The sequence below is a fragment of the Mastomys coucha genome, unplaced genomic scaffold, assembly GCF_008632895.1.
Source record: "Mastomys coucha isolate ucsf_1 unplaced genomic scaffold, UCSF_Mcou_1 pScaffold9, whole genome shotgun sequence".
Taxonomy (NCBI): Eukaryota; Metazoa; Chordata; class Mammalia; order Rodentia; family Muridae; genus Mastomys; species Mastomys coucha.
The window spans coordinates 49,523,405-49,545,181 of NW_022196915.1; the positions used below are offsets into that span (position 1 = coordinate 49,523,405).

General features: G+C 42.5%; 1 protein-coding gene across 3 annotated transcripts in view; it reads left to right on the forward strand.

Annotated features, from left to right (window-relative positions):
* Positions 1-21,777, forward strand: part of Wdfy2 (WD repeat and FYVE domain containing 2) — a 131,413-nt gene that overhangs the window by 39,287 nt on the left and 70,349 nt on the right. For all 3 annotated transcript variants that reach the window (XM_031362669.1, XM_031362671.1, XM_031362668.1), the window contains exon 2: positions 13,749-13,816. In XM_031362669.1, the coding sequence (XP_031218529.1) occupies positions 13,749-13,816 (68 nt within the window). The remainder of the gene's footprint in view (positions 1-13,748; positions 13,817-21,777) is intronic.

The window sequence follows — 21,777 nt, forward strand, 5'->3', positions numbered from 1 at the left end:
GGATTTTACCTCCATCATAGCTAAGCTGAGAGTTGACAGTTCTGCTGCGCCAAGGAATGAATTGTAGGTACGATTTTTGGATACAGACTTCCTGCTATGGTCAAACCTATTTGACTTGAGTGAGTGACTTTATCCTCAGCCCACAGAGAACAGGTTACATTCATTTAAGAAATGGTATGTGTATTAAGATGGTCTATCCATAAAGTCATTCACCAATTGTTTCAATGAACAGTGGTTCTGCTTGGAGGGTGGCACAGACATTAGATGGAGGGTAAGAATTTGGTTCATTAGCTGTGATAATATGGAAAAGCATTCATCTCAGAGAAAGAGTAACTTATAAAGTCCTCTTCTCCAAACTTGATACAAGAGCTACAAATCTCAAGCAAAGCATTTAGTCTCAGCCTTTGTTGTTCTCTTTCGAGTTACCTCCCTAGTTAATCATCTATGTTTCTTTTGGATATATAAATTCTTTTGAAATATGTAAGCTGTTCTGAAAACCATAGTATAGTGTAAAAACATGAAATAAATAATACTACTAATAGAGTGAGATAGGAGAAGCAAGATTTCAAGACCCTTATGTTGTACACAGCCAGACACTGTCACGAACAAACAAGCTGAAAGTGTATAGATTGTACAATATTGGACCTATTTCTCCAATTACCAAATTAGAGAGAGCATTGGATGACAATCAACAAATTTTTAATTCTTCATATTTTTGGATTTCAATCAATTACAATATGTTGGTAATATTAATTTTCATATTAAGAAAAAGTAACTGTCACTTCCTGTTGTTTTTGTTGTAAGAGGTGAAATTAGGTTTGTGTGGATTTGTTGAAAGATTACTTACTTGCTTCTTCTAGGGTGTAGTTTTGCTCCTTATGTTTTCCATCTATTATCCTTTGTAGGGCTGGATTTGTGGAAAGATATTGTGTAAATTTTGTTTTGTCGTGGAATATCTTGTTTTCTCCATCTATGGTAATTGAGAGTTTTGCTGGGTATAGTAGCCTGGGCTGGCATTTGTGTTCTTGTAGGGTCTGTATGACATTTGCCCAGGATCTTCTAGCTTTCATAGTCTCTGGTGAGAAGACTGGTGTAATTCTTTGTTTTTTGTTTTGTTTTTTAAAGATTTATTTATTTATTTTATGTTTATGAGTACACTGTAACTGTACAGATGGTTATGAGCCTTCATGTGGTTGCTGGGCATTGAACTCAGGATGTCTGCTTGCTCCAGCCCTGCTCCCTCCAGCCCTGATCGCTCCAGCCCAAAGATTTATTTATTATATGTAAGTATATTGTAGCTGTCTGTCTTCAGACACACCAAAAGAGGGTGTCAGACCTCATTAAAGATGGTTGTGAGGCATCATGTGGTTGCTGGGATTTGAACTCAGGACCTTTGGCAGACCTTCGGAAGAGCAGTCAGTGCTCTTAACTGCTGAGCCATCTCTCTAGCCCCATCTCCATTTCTTTGTACCATGCATTTGACACATGGGGAACAGTGATGAATAACTGTGGTAGTTACAGGAAAGGTTCAGTGTGAAGGAAAACTAAGGTGATTTGACCCTGAGGTTGTTAAATCCATAAATATACATTAGTATAAAAATCCACAGTAAGACATCGATTGTGGGAAGATGATCTCTGTATGCTTTGGTCTGTCTCTCTGTCTTCCTTCCTTCCTTCCTTTTTTACCTCTGCCTCACCCCCTTCCTTGAGGAAATGGTCTCACTGAGTAGCACTGGCTGTCTTGGAACTGTGTTAATGAGGCTGGCCTTGAACTCACAGAGATACTCCTCCTTCTGCCTCCCGAGTGCTGAGATTAAAAGCGTACTGTACTATACTCTTTCTCAGGATAAAGGAGTGCAAGAAGGTTTGAATGCCTGAGACTCTGAGTGAAAGTTGAGAAGCCACACAATCTCGAGGCACTCAGGCCATTGTGTAATTCAAGCGTGCTGGGAAAATCCCTGCTCTATGATTTTTCAGGATAGCAAGAGTTTTGTTTGTTGTTTCAACCATTCATTCATTCTAATTCATGACTTCATATCAAACATCATCATGGAGGATAGGGGCCACTCTTGTATGTTCACTTGACTACAGTAAAGCTGTAGTATCATTTATCATCATTGAGTTTTCTGGTTTATGCTTCCTTTGTACAGAGCATCAGTTTTGTATTAAATTTGTCAGAAATATTACTTTTGGTTACTCTGAGAAATATTTACCTAACAAATGTGTTCAGATGCTTCCAGAGACCAGAAGTGGGTGGCAGGCAGATTCTAGGGGCTGAAGTTAATAAGTTTTTGTGAGTCATGTGACATGGGTATTGGGTCTGAGCTTCTGTCCTCATGATTAAGCAGCAGCAAGTGCTGGTCACTGCTAAGCCACCTCCCCAGCCTGTTCCAGTTACTTCCTAATCTAGGGGCTTGAGTGACTCCACCAGAAACCCAGTGTTTGTGTCTGTCATGAAAGAGTGCATGCACATGTTCAATTATGTAATGTGGAGTCTTTGAATTATTTCATGTCACATAGTGTTTCGTAGTTGGGAGAAGTCCTTTTTCTAAGGAATTATGGACAAAGCTGTAGAAATAGACATTTTCAGTTCTCTCTGCTTCCACCAAGCTTGTACCATGGTGCTCTGCTCTGCTGTTGCTGCTGCCATAGGAGTATATTGAGAAGTTTTGATGCCTCTCAGAACTTAACATTTTCTTTTCTGTTGGGAGGATTTGGTACTATATACAAATTTCTTACCATTTGGGTACATTTATTAGATAATTAGCACTAATGGGTCAGAGTTTTAAAAATATAATCCATGCAAGATTTGTCACTCTGTAGAAGCACAGAATCTGTTATCTAAGAGTAAAAGATATATTTATCTGTGAACTACTTATTAATAGCAACAAAGGATATCAAACCATCTCAAATTGCTAGGTGGATGGCAAGTGCTTAGTACCACTCGAATTAATGTCCACTACAGTTTTCCTATTTGTAATCTCTGTATTCCCAGAAGAGGGTGTTTATACAGTTATATACAGTTGTTGATAAGAATCAAGAGCTCAGGTACTTTAGAAGCAATTTATTATGAACAATCTCAAACATATGCAAGACCCAAATATAGTGCCATCATCAGTACCCATTTAATACCACCTGTCTGTTGTTAATTGTAACTTGTTCACTCTGTGACGGTTCCTTTTATCTGGAGAAATGCTTGGGGGCTTGTGTGAAGTCGAGGGTTTCAGTCAGCCTGGATTCGAGTTTGTTCCTGTGTTGCCTGAGGACAGTATGAGATCGGATACTGGAGACTTTTTTTAGTCTAATGATGCAATTAGATTTTTGCACTGATCTCCTCTTTTTAAAGAAATCTCGTTTTCATCCAGACAGGTTGCCTTTGCCAGCAGCTTTTCGAAGGGCAGCAATTTATTGTCACTCACCAGCACACGTCAGAGTCACCCTTGAGACCTCCATTGAGTGTCTTGACCAGAACCTTTGCCTTTGTTTCTATATTCAAACCAGTGTGCCATTAAATGGGTACCGGGACCTTCCGAGTCTAACAGGCGCTCGTAGGGCTAAAACTTGGAGGTACATTATTAAAACCCTTCCTGTTGCCTTGGGTTTGGGATCTGTGGTTGTTTACTCATGACCGTGTTGGCAGGGTTGGTTGGTTTGTTGGTTTTGGTTTTTAGGCACACACTCCTTTCCTGGTATTGATGGCTTCTGTCAAGTCTTCATCTGGCACTCTGCTTCAACTCACTGAGCTTTCCAAATATTTCTCTCTTGGAAGAGTGATTTGACTTTGTGTTTTGTTTTGTGTTGACTGTGTATTCTTGTTTTTAAAATATGGGTTAATAAACCTGTGATAGTAAGCATGCAGACTAGAACAATTCCTTTTTCCTTCCTGTACCCCAGTTGTTACAACTGTCAAAGTCAGTGTTTGGAAACATCCCCTGGCATGATCAACCGTGGTTCAGAAACTCGTTTTGTTCCTTCTTTCTTAGGCATTACATCTGATTCTCTCAGCCCATCTCTCAGTGGGATTTTAATGCTGCCCTGCTTGGGAGTGGCCAAGTGGGTTCTGTTATCCTCTCTCTACCAGGATGGCTTCGGGCCACTGGACTTGCGTTTGTATTCTGAATGCTGTGTTATTGGCAATTCTATGAAGATAGCAATTTTAGGAAGGTAGTTATTCCTCTGAGCTGTATTTATTTAGTTTTTTTTAAAGACAGGATCTCTCTAGCTGGCCTGCAGTTTCATACATACACCAAACTGACTCTGGACTTACAGTGGTCCTCCTGCCTCTGCCTCCTGAGTGCAGGGATTACAGCTGGGTGTCTTTTGCTTATTTGTCTTTATTTTTTAACACACATACCCATCTGCAGTTTTAAGTGTAGGTTTTAGGTGACTTTACATAGATAACCAGCATTGTAAAGCCCGCAGCACTATTTCCTTCCAGAACATTTTCTTCATCATCAGGAATCTGAGAACAGTTGGCTCCACTTGCAGATCTGGGGCACTGACAGCCAGGACTCTTGAGTCGCTTCTCTTGCTGCTCAATATTTCATGAAGTTCCTCTGGAGCCATCAGCCCATTCCTGCCACTGTCCCAGGGAACAGGAATATACTGGTGTGATGAAACAGACCATTCCCCTGACTGTGTGGAGCCAGGAGCAGTATTTAAATATAGACCATTCCTCCAGTGACTTCAGAGCTTTCCCTCTGGGCAGTGCTGATAAGCACAAGCGAATCACTTAGGGCCAAGGTTTCTACTCTCCTTTCTTTTGCTGTGGGAACTCCTTCGAGGACAGGTAACATGGCTAACATCCAGTACTCTGCTGGCCTCTGATCCCTGTCACAGCACTCCTGCTCCTCACTGTATCAAAATATGTTTATTGTTTTGTTTTGTTTTTCCTTTTATATATTCACTTAGCCTTTTGAAAGCAAGTCCCCTGTGTTAAATACTGTATGTGATAAAAATATCAGTTTTACAACATGTAAATACAGACATTTTTAAGAATTAAGTATAAAAATACTCAAGAAAAAATTGCAAGGGTTGTCAGAGGGCTCCTTGTCTCCCAGGTGGACAGCCTTTAGGATTACTGCTGACAGCTGGGGCCATGTGTCCTCACTGAGATTTATGCACAATGATCCTGGAGTTTCATTTTTGCCTGAGGAGCCCCAAAGGCCTCAAATGGGGGTCCTTCTTTAAAGAGAAGAAATAAGCAGAAACAACGCAAGTAGGAGGGTGTCCAGGAAGCCAAAAGCCCAAAGCAGTGAAGGACACACCCACCACTAAAATCAGACCACAGCGTGAGGGAACAGATCACATCAAGGCTAGACCACAGCACAAGGACACAGTTGGCAGGCGTGGCCACTGCTTACTACCACAGCTACTCAGTAAAGCCTACGGATTTCCTCCAGGGCCCTGACTGATAACACAGGACTTTGGCCAGAAAACCTGCTTCTATGTTCTAGCACTTGCTCACATTAAAACGACACACAATAGAAACAGGAAGAAAATCTACTTATGATATTGTACAAAAACTGGGGCTAGAAAAAGTCTTAGCCTGTATCTACTTGTCTACAGCACGATTCCAGTTTATAGACTGGGCGGCAGGGAAGCTCAGAAGCACTGGGCATGCCCATAGTGCTTTAGTTAGAGGAGCTGGATCTGATTCCTGCTGCCATCATGGTACTTCCTGTAGGAACCCCGTGACCTAATGAGTGCTGGAGTTGACAGTGCAGTTGCTGTCTTCTCGAATGTACACTTGTCACATGGGTCCCTTTATCTTCATTTTTAGGGTCTATTTTTGTGCACACCTTTAATCCTAGCACTTGGGAGGCAGAGAAAGGCGGATTTCTGAGTTCGAGGCCAGCCTGGTCTACAGAGTGAGTTCCTGGACAGCCAAGGTTATACAGAGAAACCCTGTTTGGAACCCCCCCAAACAACAAACAAACAAATAAACCAAAACCAAAAAAAAAAAAAAGTACTTTCAAAGCTGATAATCATGCCGCTTGCTTGTGTTTTTTGTAACCAATGTAAACTGTTAAGGTTCTCCCAGAACCTTTTTACTTTGGAGTAAGAGAGACATGCTTCAGGTGGTTAAAATGCCCAGTGGAGATGGCTGTCATGTGTACACCTCACTGGCTCCTCCGTGACTTCAAAGGCTGATAATATTTGTTGAGCAGTAATGCCACCCAAACCCGGGTTCCAGGCTGTAGCACACTACACGTTTATTCGGCCACCAACAGATGGGGCCCGTGAGAGCTGCTGCGTCTGAGAACATTATGGAGGCTGTGAGTCAGCCAAGCTGTGTGAGGCTTTTATAGTAGGGTCCGTGATTGGAGGAATTGAACTGTGTGGCAGAAGGGACCAGGGCCTGAGTGGCACCCAACTTGAACTGCTGTTATGCACTGGAAGCTTCTGGGCTCCAAAATATATTGACTTTGACGAAGATCAGAGCTAGTTTATTTGCTGTGTGAGTTGAATGTGCCGTTAGGAACAACATGATGACCAGAAATCTAGTAAGCAAAGAGAGAGCTTTCTTCTCTAAGTTAATCTTTCACCTACACTTTCTCAAAATCTCTGCAGTTGTCCTTTCCATTTGGAACATTCTGTATCCTTTAAACAAATTACTATAAAAACTACCAAAAGACATTGACTGTCATCCCATTGCACAAACTTTTCTTGATAGCAGATTGCTAGGGGGAGGTTCCTGGCTGGTGTGTAGCTGCTGCAGTGACTAATCTGTTAGAGAGGCATTCCCTGGAAATCCAGATCTACCACACACAATGAAATTTGTTCTCTACCCCTCACCCCAAATTACTTCAGTGATACAAAAACAATTGTCCTCAGGGAAATGAGGCTCGTTGCCATGGTAACTAATGAAGGTTACTTCATTCTCAGGCACATTTTAAAGCCTAGATTTCAACATGGATAGACCCCCCCCCCCCCAGTAGCTTAGCAACCTGCGGTACCAATGTTTGTTGACACCCCTAGCCCTCCTTTTTCTCCTCAGGAAAAAAAAATGAGCTCTGAAGATAGTATTTCATTGTGTGCCCACTGTGAATTTGGCATAGTTCTTAAGCATGTTGTAGACAGTGCTCTGACTTTCTAGATCTCATATCAGCATATTCTGTCTCTAAAGGGCAGTTCTTTTACTCTTCAGTGACCCACCCTGTGGTTTCTTCTTGGCTGGGTGAACACTTGGTGCTATCCAGGGGGCCCGTACAGCAGCATTCTCTTCTTACTTACTGATTTCAGCACTGTTCCACCCAGCTCACACCTTACAATGAATACCAGGTAGGTGGTTCATGCTATGGCAGCCCAGATTGAACTGTGCAAGGTAAACATTGCCTTCCATAGAAACATCACTTCCTAATGAAAGGCTCCACTGTTCACAGATACCCACAGCCAGCCACACCCAAGCCTGGTGAAACACTTCCCAACTGCTAAAAATCCATTCCTGTGGTTTCAGACCCTTAGCTTGCTCTCTCCCTACCTCTCTTACTCACTGTCCCGCTCTGTTAGATTGGGATTGATCAAGGCAGCATGTTCCTTATAGGTCCAAGGCTGAATGAGGTCAGAAGATATCCTGTATGTTGGCTTTCTTCTAAGGCAGGCGTTCTTATCCCTGTGTTGAGTCCAGAGTGTCTCTGCTGTCTCAGGTTCCTTGTTTTAGGTATTAACCCTTCACTGGGGGTCTGGAGATAGATTGTACATGTTAGACAGGGTTCTGCCACTCAGCAAAAACCCCCAGTTATTTTACTCCCCCCCCCCACTTTATTTTGCTTGGCATAAGTTGAAGTTTCTGGAGGTGGGGGGTGTGCGTGTGGAGAGAAAGAAAGCAGGGCTTGCTTAGTACTTGAATCACTGATGAAATTTTGTGACTGTGAATAGTGAGAATGTTGCAGATCCAGAGCCAGTTATCTGAGGACTGCTTTTAAGTCTCTTTATCTCTTAAACCTTCGACACATTATTTTCTTTATGTTTTCACTAGCATATACTAATTATACATAATAGGCATCATTATATCTTTTCATACTTGTGCAGAATTATCTTGCCATCTCTTGTCATTGTCTACCCCTTTCCTCTTTGAGCACCTCCTTTGCCAAACACTAGCTTCCTCCAGAAAGCTAAGGATGCCACCGGCTTGTGGTTCCCACCAATGAATTGTGTTTGGCCTGGCTTATGGCTTTGTTTGCTCAGTAGCTAATAAAAGCTCAAGTATTTACTGACAGTGTAGACCATGCTATTTGGTATAACCTAAATTCCTGTTCACAGATTGTGGCCTCTCATAATTGGCTCAGGACAAATTACCTCTTATTCCTTTGAGGAGACAGCAAACCAGTTGCTGTAGGGTAACCAGGACTTTCCCTGGCTTCCCACAAACAAACGATTGAGATTTTGTCTCTGGATCCTTATTCTAAGTAGCCTCCACAGCCCTCTGTGGCCTTCTGGTTGGTTCTTTTACACATTGCTGCTGCTCACTAGGACTGCCACTCCCCATGCCCCCCACACCCCCCGGGCTGTCCATTTGCTCCCCTATCAGGAACACATTCCCATTCCCTCTCTACTTAGTCTGCCTAAGTTGGGGCTCTGTACTCAGTGTCCAGGACCTCCACACGCTGCCATAGTCTTCAGTCCTTACCTCACTTACCGTAGGTAGTTCTGCCACCTGCCGGCTATCCCTGGCACGTGTGCAGCTTCTCCCCACCTGCCGGCTATCCCGGGCACGTGTGCAGCTTCTCCCCACCTGTGTTCAGCAAGGATGCTGTTTCCTTCCCCAGCACACTGACCTCTACTGGCTTAAACTTGTCTCTGAGTAATCGTTATTTTCCTTTCTTCTCTGCTTCTCTTCCTCCATCCCCTGCCCTCCCCCCTCCCGCCCCCAGCCCATTTATTTCGTGTGCATGGGTATTCCATCTGCATCCCATGTGTTTAGCTGCTAGAAGAGGGTGTCAGAGTCCCTGCAACAGACTTACCAACAATTGTGAGCCATCATCATGTGGATGCTGGGAGTTGAACCTGAGTCCTATGCAAGACTCCCTGTTTAAAAAAAATAAAGATAGGGCCTTTGGGCTTTGTTTATTTGGTCAAAAGAAAACAAACAACAACAACAAAAAACAAGGCCACTCTCTTGGGTAGATCAAGGTCACAGAAAACTCAACAGAGACCCTTCTGTTTCTGCCTCTGAGTGCTGAGATGAAAGCATCAATAACCATGGCTGGCCTTCCCTACCCTTTCATATCTTGGTGCTGGGCCACAACCCCGGGCTTAGCACATTGCTCATGTGAGTACAGGGATCTATATTTCTGGCCATAGTTGATAGTCTTCTGAAAAATATTATCGAGGAAAAAGGTTTGCACTTACTGTTAAAAACTTTTTGTATTGTTTTTAAAAATATGATTTCCAGAAAAATTAAATCCTATAAGCTTTGTACAGTGGAATCTGTGCTCAGGGACTTTCCACTCATCCAACTTGCACTTCTTATCTCTGGGATGCACCTCCCTTCCCCCCACCCCCATGCCAATACAAGTTAGTCTCAAGAAGGCAGGATTTAATGAAGAGAGGACTATTTGAGGGCTTTTCTAAGGATTGAATGTTAAGCTATTAGGGAACAGACATTTCTTTAGAAATACTTACGTTTTTAGAAACAAGTGATTTTCTGATCTTGAACCTTGCAACCATGCTTACTTTAACTTTTAGCTTTAGTAGACTGCATAGGCATGCACAGGGAAGTGTTTTGTGCGTGTGTGTGTGTGTGTGTGTGTGTGTGTGTGTGTGTGTGCACGTGTATGTATGTTTGCGTGTGCGCACACTTGCACCCGTGTGTGCAGTACAGACAGAGTACTCCTTTTCCAATGTGGATGCCTTTACTCTTTTCTTGTTAAGGGAGGGAGGGACTGTTTTGGCTTACGGTTGGCTGTGATACAATCTCTCAAGGTGCGAAGATGTGGAGGGAGGGGCGTGTGTCTGCACCTAGGAGACAAAGGTGAATGCAATGCTCTGCTTGTTCTCTCCTTTTTATTCAGTGTAGGAGCTGAGCCCATGCGGGGTGCCAGTCAGCTTGACAGTTAAGATTAATCATCATAACTTTTATTTATTTGACAAGTTATCCAAGTTGTGCTGGCAGTGGTTCAAAGAGTTGGGTGGTGGTGGTGGTAGGGGAGCTTTCATTCCTTACCAATGAGAATGCTGTTAGTATAAATTTTCCATGAAAACCTTGTGTGGTTCATCTTCATCTTCAGCTTACCTGGCTTTGGAATCACTTAGGAGACATATCTGGGCATGTGCGTGTGGGCATTTACAAAGAGGAAGACTCACTCTGTAAGTGAATGATTGCATCTCCCATGGGGTTCTGAGTTGGACTGAAGGGACAGGAATAAAAAGCCAACTGATTATTAGCATTTGTCTCACTCTGCTTCTGTCCTATGCATTCATATGGCCAGTCACCATGGCTTCCTTACTACGGTACACTGCATCCTCAAACTGTACTGAAATAAAAGCATCATTCCGTTGCTTCCCTAACTAGTTGGCTATAGAGACAGGAGAAGGAACTAGTGGATAACCTGCGTTAGGTTAAGGAAGACCCCTTCTACTGTTAGTTAGTTTGGGTGTGAAAGTCTGAATGTTATCAAATACATTCTAGTTAGATCAGGGGTTCTCAACCTGTGGGTCTATATGGACATTTACAAAGAGGAAATCTAACAGAAGGAGACTCACCATGATTGTGAGTGATTCAGATTCATAACAGTAGCAAAATTACAATTATGAAATATCAATGAAAGTAATTTGATGGTTGGGGGTTCACCACAACATGTGGAACGGTATGTATTAAATGGTCACAGCATTAGGAAGGCTGAGAGCCACTGAGTTCGATGATTGTAGATGCACTTCCTTATTTTCCTGATAAACTGTGCTGTATGTGTTGATTTTCTTACTGTAAATGGCCCTTGTATGTTGGAATAAGTCCCATGTGGTCATGACATAATCCTTTGGTTGTGCTGTTGAGTTTGATTTGCCAGTGTTTTGTTGAGAAACTTGGCATCTGTATTCAGAATAAATATGAACTTGAGATTTTTTTAGGTGATATATTTTCCTGGCTTTGGTAACATAAAGCCAGCCACTAGAATATGGTCAGGTATTCTTTCCTCTTTGTGGAAATTTGAGTAGAATCCTTGTCAGTTTTCTTAGCTACTGGTCCTGTGTTTTTCTTTACTTTGAGGTTTTTGTTGTAGCTTCTCTCCGCTGGGCAGTGATTCCATGTCATGTCCTCTGCAGTCTGCCCTGTAGCTGGTGTGTCTCAGAAGATGATCTCATTTGCAAGCATACACAAGTATCTTAGAATATTTACAATTTCTGGAGTAACCTCACTTTTCTTCTAATTTAATTCAGTTGCCTTTCAGTTTTTCTTAGCTTAATGAATTTTAGTTTAAAATTTTACTACTTTTCTTTACTTTTATTAAAATTGACTTGGTTTCATTGATCTCTATTACTAGTGTTTAGTGGATTTTTTTTGTTTTGATCTCATTTTTTTTCTGATGTATATTATTTCATCTTTCCATGAGTGTTATGTTTTACTTTGCTCTTTTTCTGGTGCCTTTTGTTGTTGTTCTTTCAGTTTCAGCTTTTTGGTGGATTCAGGCTTCTAGCTTCAGGCTGCTTCTGTTGTCTGGCAGGCATCTCTCTAGTTGCTTCTGTTTCTTTAGTAGTTTTGTTTTAATTACTGTGTTCTGCAATATTTCAACCCAATTTCCTTATAGAATTTCCATTAGAAGGACCATTCCTGGTCCATTCTGACATTCTCATTTTAGTTTTTAGCATATTTTAGACAGTTTGCCATAAGATCAATGGTTACATGTCTTCCTGGGTAATTTCTGTCAGTTTTGTTTCAGGCCCCCAAGCTGACCCATCCTTTCTGTTTCTGGTGTGCTTTACAGTTTACCATTGAGAACAGATGAAAATCCAGTAATTCTGGAAGTCAGATTCTCTGGAATATAACTCTTACTTATTTTGTGGTTCTTATGTGAATTGTGTTTCCTGTGTCTGATCATCGGAAGCTCTTTTCTACTGCCTCTGAGGTCAGCCAACAATCTGGGTCCAATAAGGAAAAGGAATGTTTCTATGCCAGTCATTTCTTTTGAAAGAATCTGCTTGGGAAGCCTTCATCTTTAAAGGGGTTGAGTTAGTGAGCAGCCTGTGTCTGGCCACTCACTGAACACTCGGGTAAATCAGAACAGGCCTTCAGATTGCAGAGAACATGTTTCCACCCCAGCTCCAGCAAGATACTTTAGGAAACAAGCCATTTGCCAGGGCTACCTGCCAGGCTGGAGCCTGGATGTTGGAAGTTACTGAATGCTGGAATTCAGTGAAGTCCCCCCAGGCCCCTTTTTTTCTACTTCAGCACTTTGCAGGTGCTGTAAACATTATTGAGGAGACCTCAGAGTCTGAAACTAATTTTAACAGTTCTTATCAACTCATTAGTTGATGTGGTATAGGGACTGTTTTTAGAGTGCTTACCCTAACATTCTAGGATATCACTCCTGTATTGATTGTTAAATATAAAAGGTGTGCTGACCTTCCCCTCATGGGCTGCAGTACTTGGGAAAGAGGGCCCTGCTCCTCACCTGAGCAGCACAGTAGGACTGGCCCTGGTGCAGAGAACACGGGTAAGCCAGTCCTTAGGACAAGAGGGAGATAGAGCTGGCCCCATCCATTAGTTGTCTGCCATAAGATGGCATGGGTGTGGGGGGCGACACCCTTCCCTCCTTACCCTCACCATCTATGCCAGTCAAGAGAGTGGGTGAGCTGAGAGTGGGTGAGCCTATGCTATCCCTTTCCAGCTGCAGTGGGTCCAGCATCTTGCCTGGGCAGTAGGGTAGAGCTGGCCCTGGTGGAGAGGGCACAGGAGAGCTGGTCCTGCCACTTGTTTGCTGTGAGGTGGCCAGAATGCCAGGTTGAGGCCCTCTTCCGACTGTGCCTTGTCATCATTAGTAGTCAAGACAAGTGATCCTGGGGTCATGAGGTATGGGGGGGGGGCTTGTCCTGCCCCACACTGGTGAGAGTGGGAGAGCAGGCCCTGTGGCTTGACTGTGCAGCACAGTGGAGCTGGCTCTGGAGGCACCAGTGTTGGTGAGCCAGCCCCGAGGGTATGAGAGCAGGAGAAGTGACCCTGCCCCTCCTGATGCCAGCATTGGGTGCCCTGGCTGGAACAGTGTTGGAAAGCATGCCCTAGTGGTGTGAATAGGTAGGGCCAGCATGCTGACCAGCTCTTCTATCACCCAGGCCCAGATCTGGGGATCTGAGTTGGCCTACCCCCAAATCTATTATCATCTGGGGAGTGGTTGCGATATGTTGGAGGTGGAGTGGTCCTGCTGATCCAAGACTGCAGGGTTTCCATGGCATGGGACAGCAATGGGTTGGTGAGAAAGAGTCCTATTACTGGTCATATCCCAGGAGCGGGAGACCTCTGGCCAGACCAGTGACTCGTTGCAATGAACATTTGCAAGTAAAGATGTGTGGACAGAGGGATATACTGTGGGACACATTGTGGCATACTACAGCTTCCACAATGAAGTGTTTGCCTATGCTTTGTGTGTGTGTATATCCATATATATGTATATCCATATATATGTATGTGTATGTATCCATATGTATCCATATTATATGGATATTTACAGTGTTAAAAGATTTGGTTTCTGAGTTTCACTATCTTTGCATGACCCCAGTGCTGAGTTTCATGTATACCTTTTCTTCTGTTGTAGGACAGTTCGTGTTTGGTTAAAGAGGGACAGTGGACAGTACTGGCCAAGCATTTACCATGCAATGCCTTGTAAGTATCTTGGTCTCATGAGGACCCAGGTCTTTACCCCAGTGACCCTCCTTCCCTATTTTACTTTTTCTGTATTTTCTTCTTGAGTAACTAAGCAGCCTAAAGGCAGGGGATCTTATTAGACTGGAAAGTACCATAGTAAATCACTTTCTAGTTTTCTAAGGTTCTCACTATGGAAAGTGAGGAAATTGTTTGGAAATAGGCTGTCTATTGGTAGGTTCTAATAAGAGGAATGGAGAAAGGACACAGGCTGTCTGGTTGCAGCAGTCCTGTCTTGTCTCTAACTTTGCTTTAGCTATTCTGAAGTCTGTCCTTAGACAATTCAAAGTTCTGTTGGGTGATTACATTTATAAAGTAAATTTGTCCTTGTATTTTTAATCCTTTTTTAAAAATATCAGGACATGGAGCTTTGAGCATTGAGTTCTCAAGGATTTGCTGAGGGTTGAAACATTCTAATTAGAAGTGGATTCCATTTTGCCAGGACTTACCTGAGGAATATGTCCTTGTACAGATTGGTACAGTAGCTGTACCAGCCTTGATGTCATTGATGTAAGCCATCAGGGCAATGGTGGACTCAAACCAAGGGCAACAGCCAGTTTTCCATTCTAGGAGATCATAGAAAGAGAAAGAGAAAGGAGAGGAGAGAGGAGGAGAGAGGAGGGGGAGAGGGGAGGAGAGAACGGGAAAGGATTTTTCAGTTTGTTTCCTTAGTACAAGTTCCTGTAAGGTAAGGAACTGGCCTGTTAAGTTAGGAAATTACTTGTAGTCTAGAGATTTTATTCTTTATTCTTCTATATATATTTTTCTGTAAAAAAAATATTTGAATTTATTATAGTTTCCTTTCTTTCCTTCTTTCCTTCCTTTCTCTTTTCCCTTCCTTTTCCTTCTTCCTCTCTTCCCTCCCTCCCTCCTCTTTCCTTCCTTCCTTCCTTCCCTCCCTCCCTCCTTTCCCTCCTTTCCCTCCCTCCCTCCCTCCTTCCTTCCTTCCTTCCTTTCTTTCTCCCTTCCTTCCTTCCTTCCTTCCTTCCTTCCTTCCTTCCTTCCTTCCTTCCTTCCTTCCTTTCTTTCTCCCTTCCTTCCTTCCTTCTTTTCTTTCTCTCTCCCTCCCTCCCTCCTTCCCTCCCTCCCTCCCTCCCTCCCTTCCTTCCTTCCTTCCTTTCTTAAGGTAGGGTCTCACTATGTAGCCTTGGTCTGGAACTTGCTATGTAAATTGGATTGGCCTTGAACTCACAGAGCTCCATCTGCCTCTGCCTCCCTATCTTTTATCCCCCCACTCTGTGTGTGTGTGTGTGTGTGTGTGTGTGTGTGTGTGTGTGTGGAGGGTGGGTGGTACTAGGAATTAAGGCCTGTGTGACCATGCCCAGCATCTGTTTAAATCTTAAGTAAAGATTTGGCACTGTAGAAAAATCTTGATGGTTTGTTAGGGCTCAATACACCCTTTGGCTGTCTGTAGTGTGTCTCATCCCAGCTTCAGAAGTATATGGAACTGTGCCAAACAAAACTAAGCTCTAGGGGATTATGTTTATGCCTCTGGCAAAAGAGGACTGTAATATTTTGTGTGTTCCTGAGTAAATGATTTATGTTTTATAATTTTTTCATATAATGTATTTTGAATATGTTTTCCATAACTCATTCTAGATCCTCCTTACCTTCCTGCCCACCCAATTCTAAGTTTTCTCTGGTTCAAGAAATAATATAACAACCCCCTCCAATGAAAATCAAAATAAACAACCAAAACTCAATAAGGCCCAAAATGCCAAAACAAAACCAAAAGCTTACAAAAACAAAACCCAACATACATATGTAAAACAAGACCAAACTTGTAGAGTTCATTGTGTTAGCCCACTGCTACTGGACATGGGCCTGCCACAGAGTAAACTATAATATACATAAGAATAAGATAAAATAAAAACTAACACATCAGAGTTGGACAAGACAAACAGTAGGAAAAGAGCCCAAGAAAAGGCACAATAATCAGAAATTCTTTTGCACACTCAGAAATTCCATAAAAACACTAAACTGGGACCATAATATATAGGCCTGGTGCAGGCTGGAGCAGGCCCTGTGCAGCATGCCTGGTGCAGGCCGGAGCAGGCCCTGTGCAGCATGCTGCTTTAATCTCTTTGAGGTCATAAGAACTTTGAGCGTGTTGATTTAGAAGGCCTTGGTTTTTTGTTGTTGTTTTGTTTTTTAATGTCTTCCATTCCTCTCTGGCTCTTACATTTTTTTCCTGCCTCCTTTTCCTCAGAGTTCCCTGAGCCATGAGGGGAGGGATTTGATGGAGACATCCCAGTAGGCTGAGAGGCCCCAGAGGTTTCTCACTCTCTGCACAATGTCTAGTTGTTGGTCTCTGTATTTGTTCCCATCTGCTGCAGGAGGAAGCTTTTCTGATGATGCTGAGTAAGGCACTGCTCTGAGTATATATACCACAGGGTCATTAGGGGTCATTTTATCACTATTTTGCTTTTAAGACCAGTAGTATTTAGTTTTACCCTAAGTTCCTGGACTATCTATCCTCTGATTCGTAGTCACCCAAACAGTGTTGGGTATGTAATACCATACCACGGAGTTCCATCTCACGGAGTGAGCCTTAAAGTTAAGTTGCATACTAGTTGGTTCCCATAAACTTTGTGCCACCATTGCCATAGCATATCTTGCAAGCAGGACACCACTGCAGATGTGGGTGACTGGCTCAGTGTCTTAAGTTTTCCTTGAATAGCATGCTAAATATGTTCCTGAACTAAATATGCTAAGACATAGGAGTGAAGGCTCTGTGTAAGTACCAGCTTGACTTCTCCATGTTCAATGAGCTCTGTAGGCATTGCCTCTAGCCATGGGGTCTTGCTGTCAGTTTATGGAGAGTAATTTCTTTATCTTGGCAATAGCCTGGATGGTTTGGAGGTTTTTCCTTGGAACCCCTTTGGCCAATAACTCAATTAGGTGTAACCCAATCTTTGTACTGGAAGCTTCTTTTAGTGACAAAAGATGGCCAGTTGGGACTGTCTCCCCCATTATTTGGTGATTTCATTTAGATTGCCTTCATGTTTGTATATAATTTTAGGAAGCATCTACTGTCTAAGCTTTTCATACTACCCCTCAAATAGTCCTTAACTTTATCTGGTTCTTACTGTATTCCCTCCCTCATCCCCCCTGCCCTCCTCCTTCCAGCTTTACTCCCTGGTTCCAGTCCTTTCTCCCCCATAACTGTCTATTGCATCTCCCTTTCCTAATAAGAGCTATCTCTGCCCTCTAGTTCCCTATTCTATACTGGTCATCTGTGCTCCTATATATAGGTTATAACCTGATGTTCATCGACAACAGCTAATATTCACATAGAAGCACACAGCATGGTATTGGTACAAAAGCATATTGATTAATGGAATCAAATTGAAGACCCAGACATAAATTCACCCAGATGTGGGTACCTGTTTTTGTTTGTTTGTTTTTTTAATAAAGAAGCCAGAAACACACATGGGAAAAATAATAGCATCTTCAGGAATGGTCAAACTGGATGGCTACATGTAAATGACTAGATCCATACTTATAAAAAAAAAAACAACTCAACTACAAATGGATCTAAAACCTCAACATAAAACCAGATATACTGAACAGGAAAAGACTTTCTGAACAGAATACCGTTAGCACTGGCACCAAGATCAACAATTAGTAAATGGTTCCACATGAAACCAAGAAGCTTTGGCACTGCAAAGGACACCATCAATCAGATCAAGTGGCAGCCTATAGAATAGAAAAAGATTTTCACCAACTACACAGCAGATAGACACCAGTTACTCAAAATTTATAAAGAACTCAAAGACCTACATATCAAGAAAGCAAATAACTCAATTAAGAATTGGGTACAAATCTAAACAGCAGATTCTCAATAGATCCTCTCAAGTGCCCAAAAAGCACTTGAAGAAATGTTCAACATCCTTAGCCATCAGGGAAATGCAAATCAAAATGACTTTTAAGATTTCATTTTACACATGTCAGAATCCTAGGATCAATAAAACAAGTGACAGCTCATGGTGGCAAGGATGTAGACTAAGGGAAACACTCCTCCATTGCTGGTGGGAATGCAAATTTGTGCAGCCACTATGGAAATCAATGTGGCAGTTCCTCAGAAAGATCAGTATCAATCTACCTCAAGATCCAGTTCCACCACTATTGGGCATACACCCAGAAGACACTTTATTCTACCACAGGGACACTTGCTCAACCACTTTCATTCCTGTTCTATACATAATAGCCAGAAATTGAAAACAACCTAGATACCCCTCAGCTGAAGAATGGATAAAGAAAATGTGGGTACTAGCTAGACTGTGGTGGCGCATGCCTTTAACCCTTGTACTTGGAAGGTTGAAGCAGGTAGATCTCTTTGAGATTGAGACCAGCCTGGTCTACAGAGCAAGTTCCAGGACAGCCAAGGCTACACAGAGAAGCCCTGTCTTGTAAATCTAAAAATGAAGAAAAAAGAAAATGTGGTATCTACACAATGTAGTGGTATTCAGTTATTTAAAAAAAAACATGAAATTTGTAGGTAAATGAGTGGAGCTAGAAAAAAAAATCATCCTTGGTGATTTAACCCAGACCTAGAAAGACATACATGGTATGTATTCACTTATATATATGTGAATGCTAGCTCTTAAGGCTATGATTTAAAAAAACTAAACAAAACAAACCATTTTCTATGATTTTGACTTAGTTTTCTTCCTCTTCTTTCATACCTATGGTCTTCCCATTGTGTCCCTGATTTCCTGTATGTTTTGGGTCTGTATGTGTAAATATATGTGTGTGTGTGTGTGTATTTAACATTTCTTTGTCTTTTTTTTTCTATGTTGTCTTTAGCATGCTAAGTTGTCTCTCCAATATCTTATGATCCCTTGAGATTTACTTCTGAAATTTTTGTTTCACTTCCTCATTTTTCATTTTCAGTTTGCGTTTCCTTAGTGGTTCTATTTCTTTGTTAAATTCTACCTTCACGTCTTGAACTGTTTTCAGTATGTTTTTCAGCTGTTTGTGTTTTTATGGTCTTCATTAAGGCATTATTTGTATCCTCTTCGAGGTCCTTGAACATATTCATAATTGATACTTTGAAGTCCTTATCTTGTGCTTCAGCTAAATTGCTTTTCTCAGGGCCTATCACAGTGTGGTTGCTGCCTTCTGGAAGAGGCATGTTGCCTAGGCTTTCCATGTATGTGTTTCTGCGCTGAGATCTAGGCACTGGAGTTACAGTGTTTGAAGTTATGATATTCTTGGTATTTTTGATACCTGATGTCTTCTTTGTTGGGTGGGTCCTTGGGTCTGAATCAAGAAGGCAGCGTCTCCAGATGATGGAGGTGAGCTGGACATAGATAGGGGCTCTGTCGGTAGGCTGCAGCAGGACTAAGAGCCAGTGTGGAGAGACCAGAATGGAGGATGGGAAGGGTAATGAAGGCTGCCTTCTCTGAGTCCCAACCTAGTGTGGCCACTGGGGTTCCTAAAACCTACAGACTATTAAGCTATGGCAGGAATGATGTTTGGGAGCATGGGGAAAAAGGAAAAATTCTGATTTTTTTCTTCTCTTCCAACTTTAAAATAAAATAACCAGTCTTTGCTCTGGTCTTGCCTGTTCATCAAAGTTGACACCTAGCTGCCAAGAAGAGACAAGAAGAGGCTGTAACTGAACAGGGATTTGTAGCTCCCAGTGTTGTGCAGAGCAAACAGCAGAGACACCTGGGCAGTATGTCATAGTTCCTGAATAAACACCTGTGTAATGGTGGAGTCTGTCTGTCTTAGGGTTTTATTGCTGTGAAGAGACACCATGACCAAGGCAATTCTTATAAAGGACAACATTTAATTGGGGCTGGCTTATAGGTTCAGAAGTTCAGTCCATTATCATCAAGGCAGGAGCATGGCAGCATCCAGGCAGGCATGGTGCAGGAGGAGCTGAGAGTTCTACATCTTCATCTGAAGGCTGCTATCAGAATACTGGCTTCTAGGCAGCTAGGATGAGGGTCTTAAAGCCCACACCTACAGTGACACACCTACAATCCACAAGGCTACGTCTACTCCAACAGGGCCACACCTTCTAATAGTGCTCCTCCCTGGGCCGAGCATATACAAACCATGCCAGAGTCTAATAATAGATATGATTTCCCTAAGAGCATCAGCTCTGTTTTTGTAATAGTGGCACATTAGCTTTGAAGAGTAAGACTGTTTAGGTATTTGTGCAGTCTTCTAAAGGGAGTTAGGACAGAACTACTTTTATCCTCAGGCAGTTTTCAGCATCCCCTGAATAGTAATTGGAATTGTGCTATTGGGTTCTGCACAAAGTAGCTGGATCAGAATCTTTGTCTTAGTAAATTCTCTAGATGATTTCAGTATGCGTTAAAGTTAGAATATGGTCTTGTAATGTGTTGTTGTACAATATGTACATGTTTAGATGAACCCAGTGAAGCCTCATGCAAATAAAGTATTGATTTAAAAATATGTAAATATAAGCCACTATGTTAGTCAAATGTTTGTGGTATGTCTACTACACATAGGGCACTGATGTACATGCCAGGGATGTGCAGATGAAGAGTCACGGGGCAAGGCGGTTTCTGAAGTGTTTTATTCTTAGCTGCTTTCAGTATGGCTCACAGGTTAAAATAAAAGGAGGGGGAAGACATGTGTGTATCCTTCATAGTTGTCAGCAATTACCTTTTATTGTCACAATGAAACCTACTACATTACATGCTAACTTTCATCCTGAGTTTAAAAAGAAGAAAACTGACATTACTCAGTGCTGTCCCTAATTAATGGTTATGTGGCATTGGTTACACAGTAAGTGAAAACGAAAGAGAATCACATGAATGGCTACAAACTGTGTGCTACAGGCATTATGACTGTGTCCTACGTTTATATGAGAAGCAGTATTCCAAATGCAGAAGGTGGCTTCTTGACTTGGTCCTCTAGAATAGTTACAGTCTAGTCATTGTTGTGTTTGGCAAGAGAATAGATATTCCATATTTCTAATAAGTTGAAGCTTAACACAGGGAACGGGGGAGGAGGCTCTGGGGAGAAGAGTGGTGAGGCCTGAGCTTGGTGCTTAGTAATCAGCAAGGCAGTATGCAATGCTGAGTGACCTAGAGAAGTGACACGCAGGAGAACAATGAACAGCAGATGCACTGTTATAAATCCCAGGCACTGTCCGTGCTAGTGTTCCCATTCACTTTTCTAAGCTATCCAATCAGCTAAAGGAAGGAAGCCAAGAGGATCCTCCTTGTGTAAATAAGGTGGTTTCCCCTACCCTTGCGCGAGTCAGTCTGGCCTTCCCAGGAATTTGGCACTTTGACGAGGAAATTGTGGTCTTGGTCTTGCTAGGAACCTAGAACTGTCAACATTAAACCCAAGAGGGACTAGACATTTGTGCATGCAGATGCAGTAGGAGCTGAAAGCAGAAAAGAAAGGATGAGCCAGGCCGAGGACCCTCTGGCTCCCGAAGAGAGAGGAAGCCCATGCGAGGATGCTGGGAGGCTTCCTTCCTCATCCTCCTAAACTAGTCAGAATCCTGGCAGGGCTCTGGCTCCTGGCCTACTAGGTGCACCCACATGAGCTTACATTTCCCTAGCTGTAGCTACAAGTATGTGGCCAGCCTTGGGGCTGCTAGAATACTTCCCTTCCTATCTGTCACACTCTCCTGGATTTTTGTGACCTTTAAATAGAAGGACTGAGTCATGGCCTATTGTGTTACTGTCATGTTTCGATGAGCATGGTCTGATAGGAGGGAGGCCATGTAGATATGGAGATTAGAAAAGAGTTGTTCATCCTCCTCCCATTAGTTTCTTTGGACACTTGTCCAAGAGATGTTAACGTTTCTTAAGGCCATGTGCAATGTCCAGAAGATGTGGGGGTAAAATGCAGCAGTTAGTTTCTGCACTCATGATGCTCACACTGTGTGAGGAAGGCAGGTCCTAGGTAAGCACTCCCCGAATTCA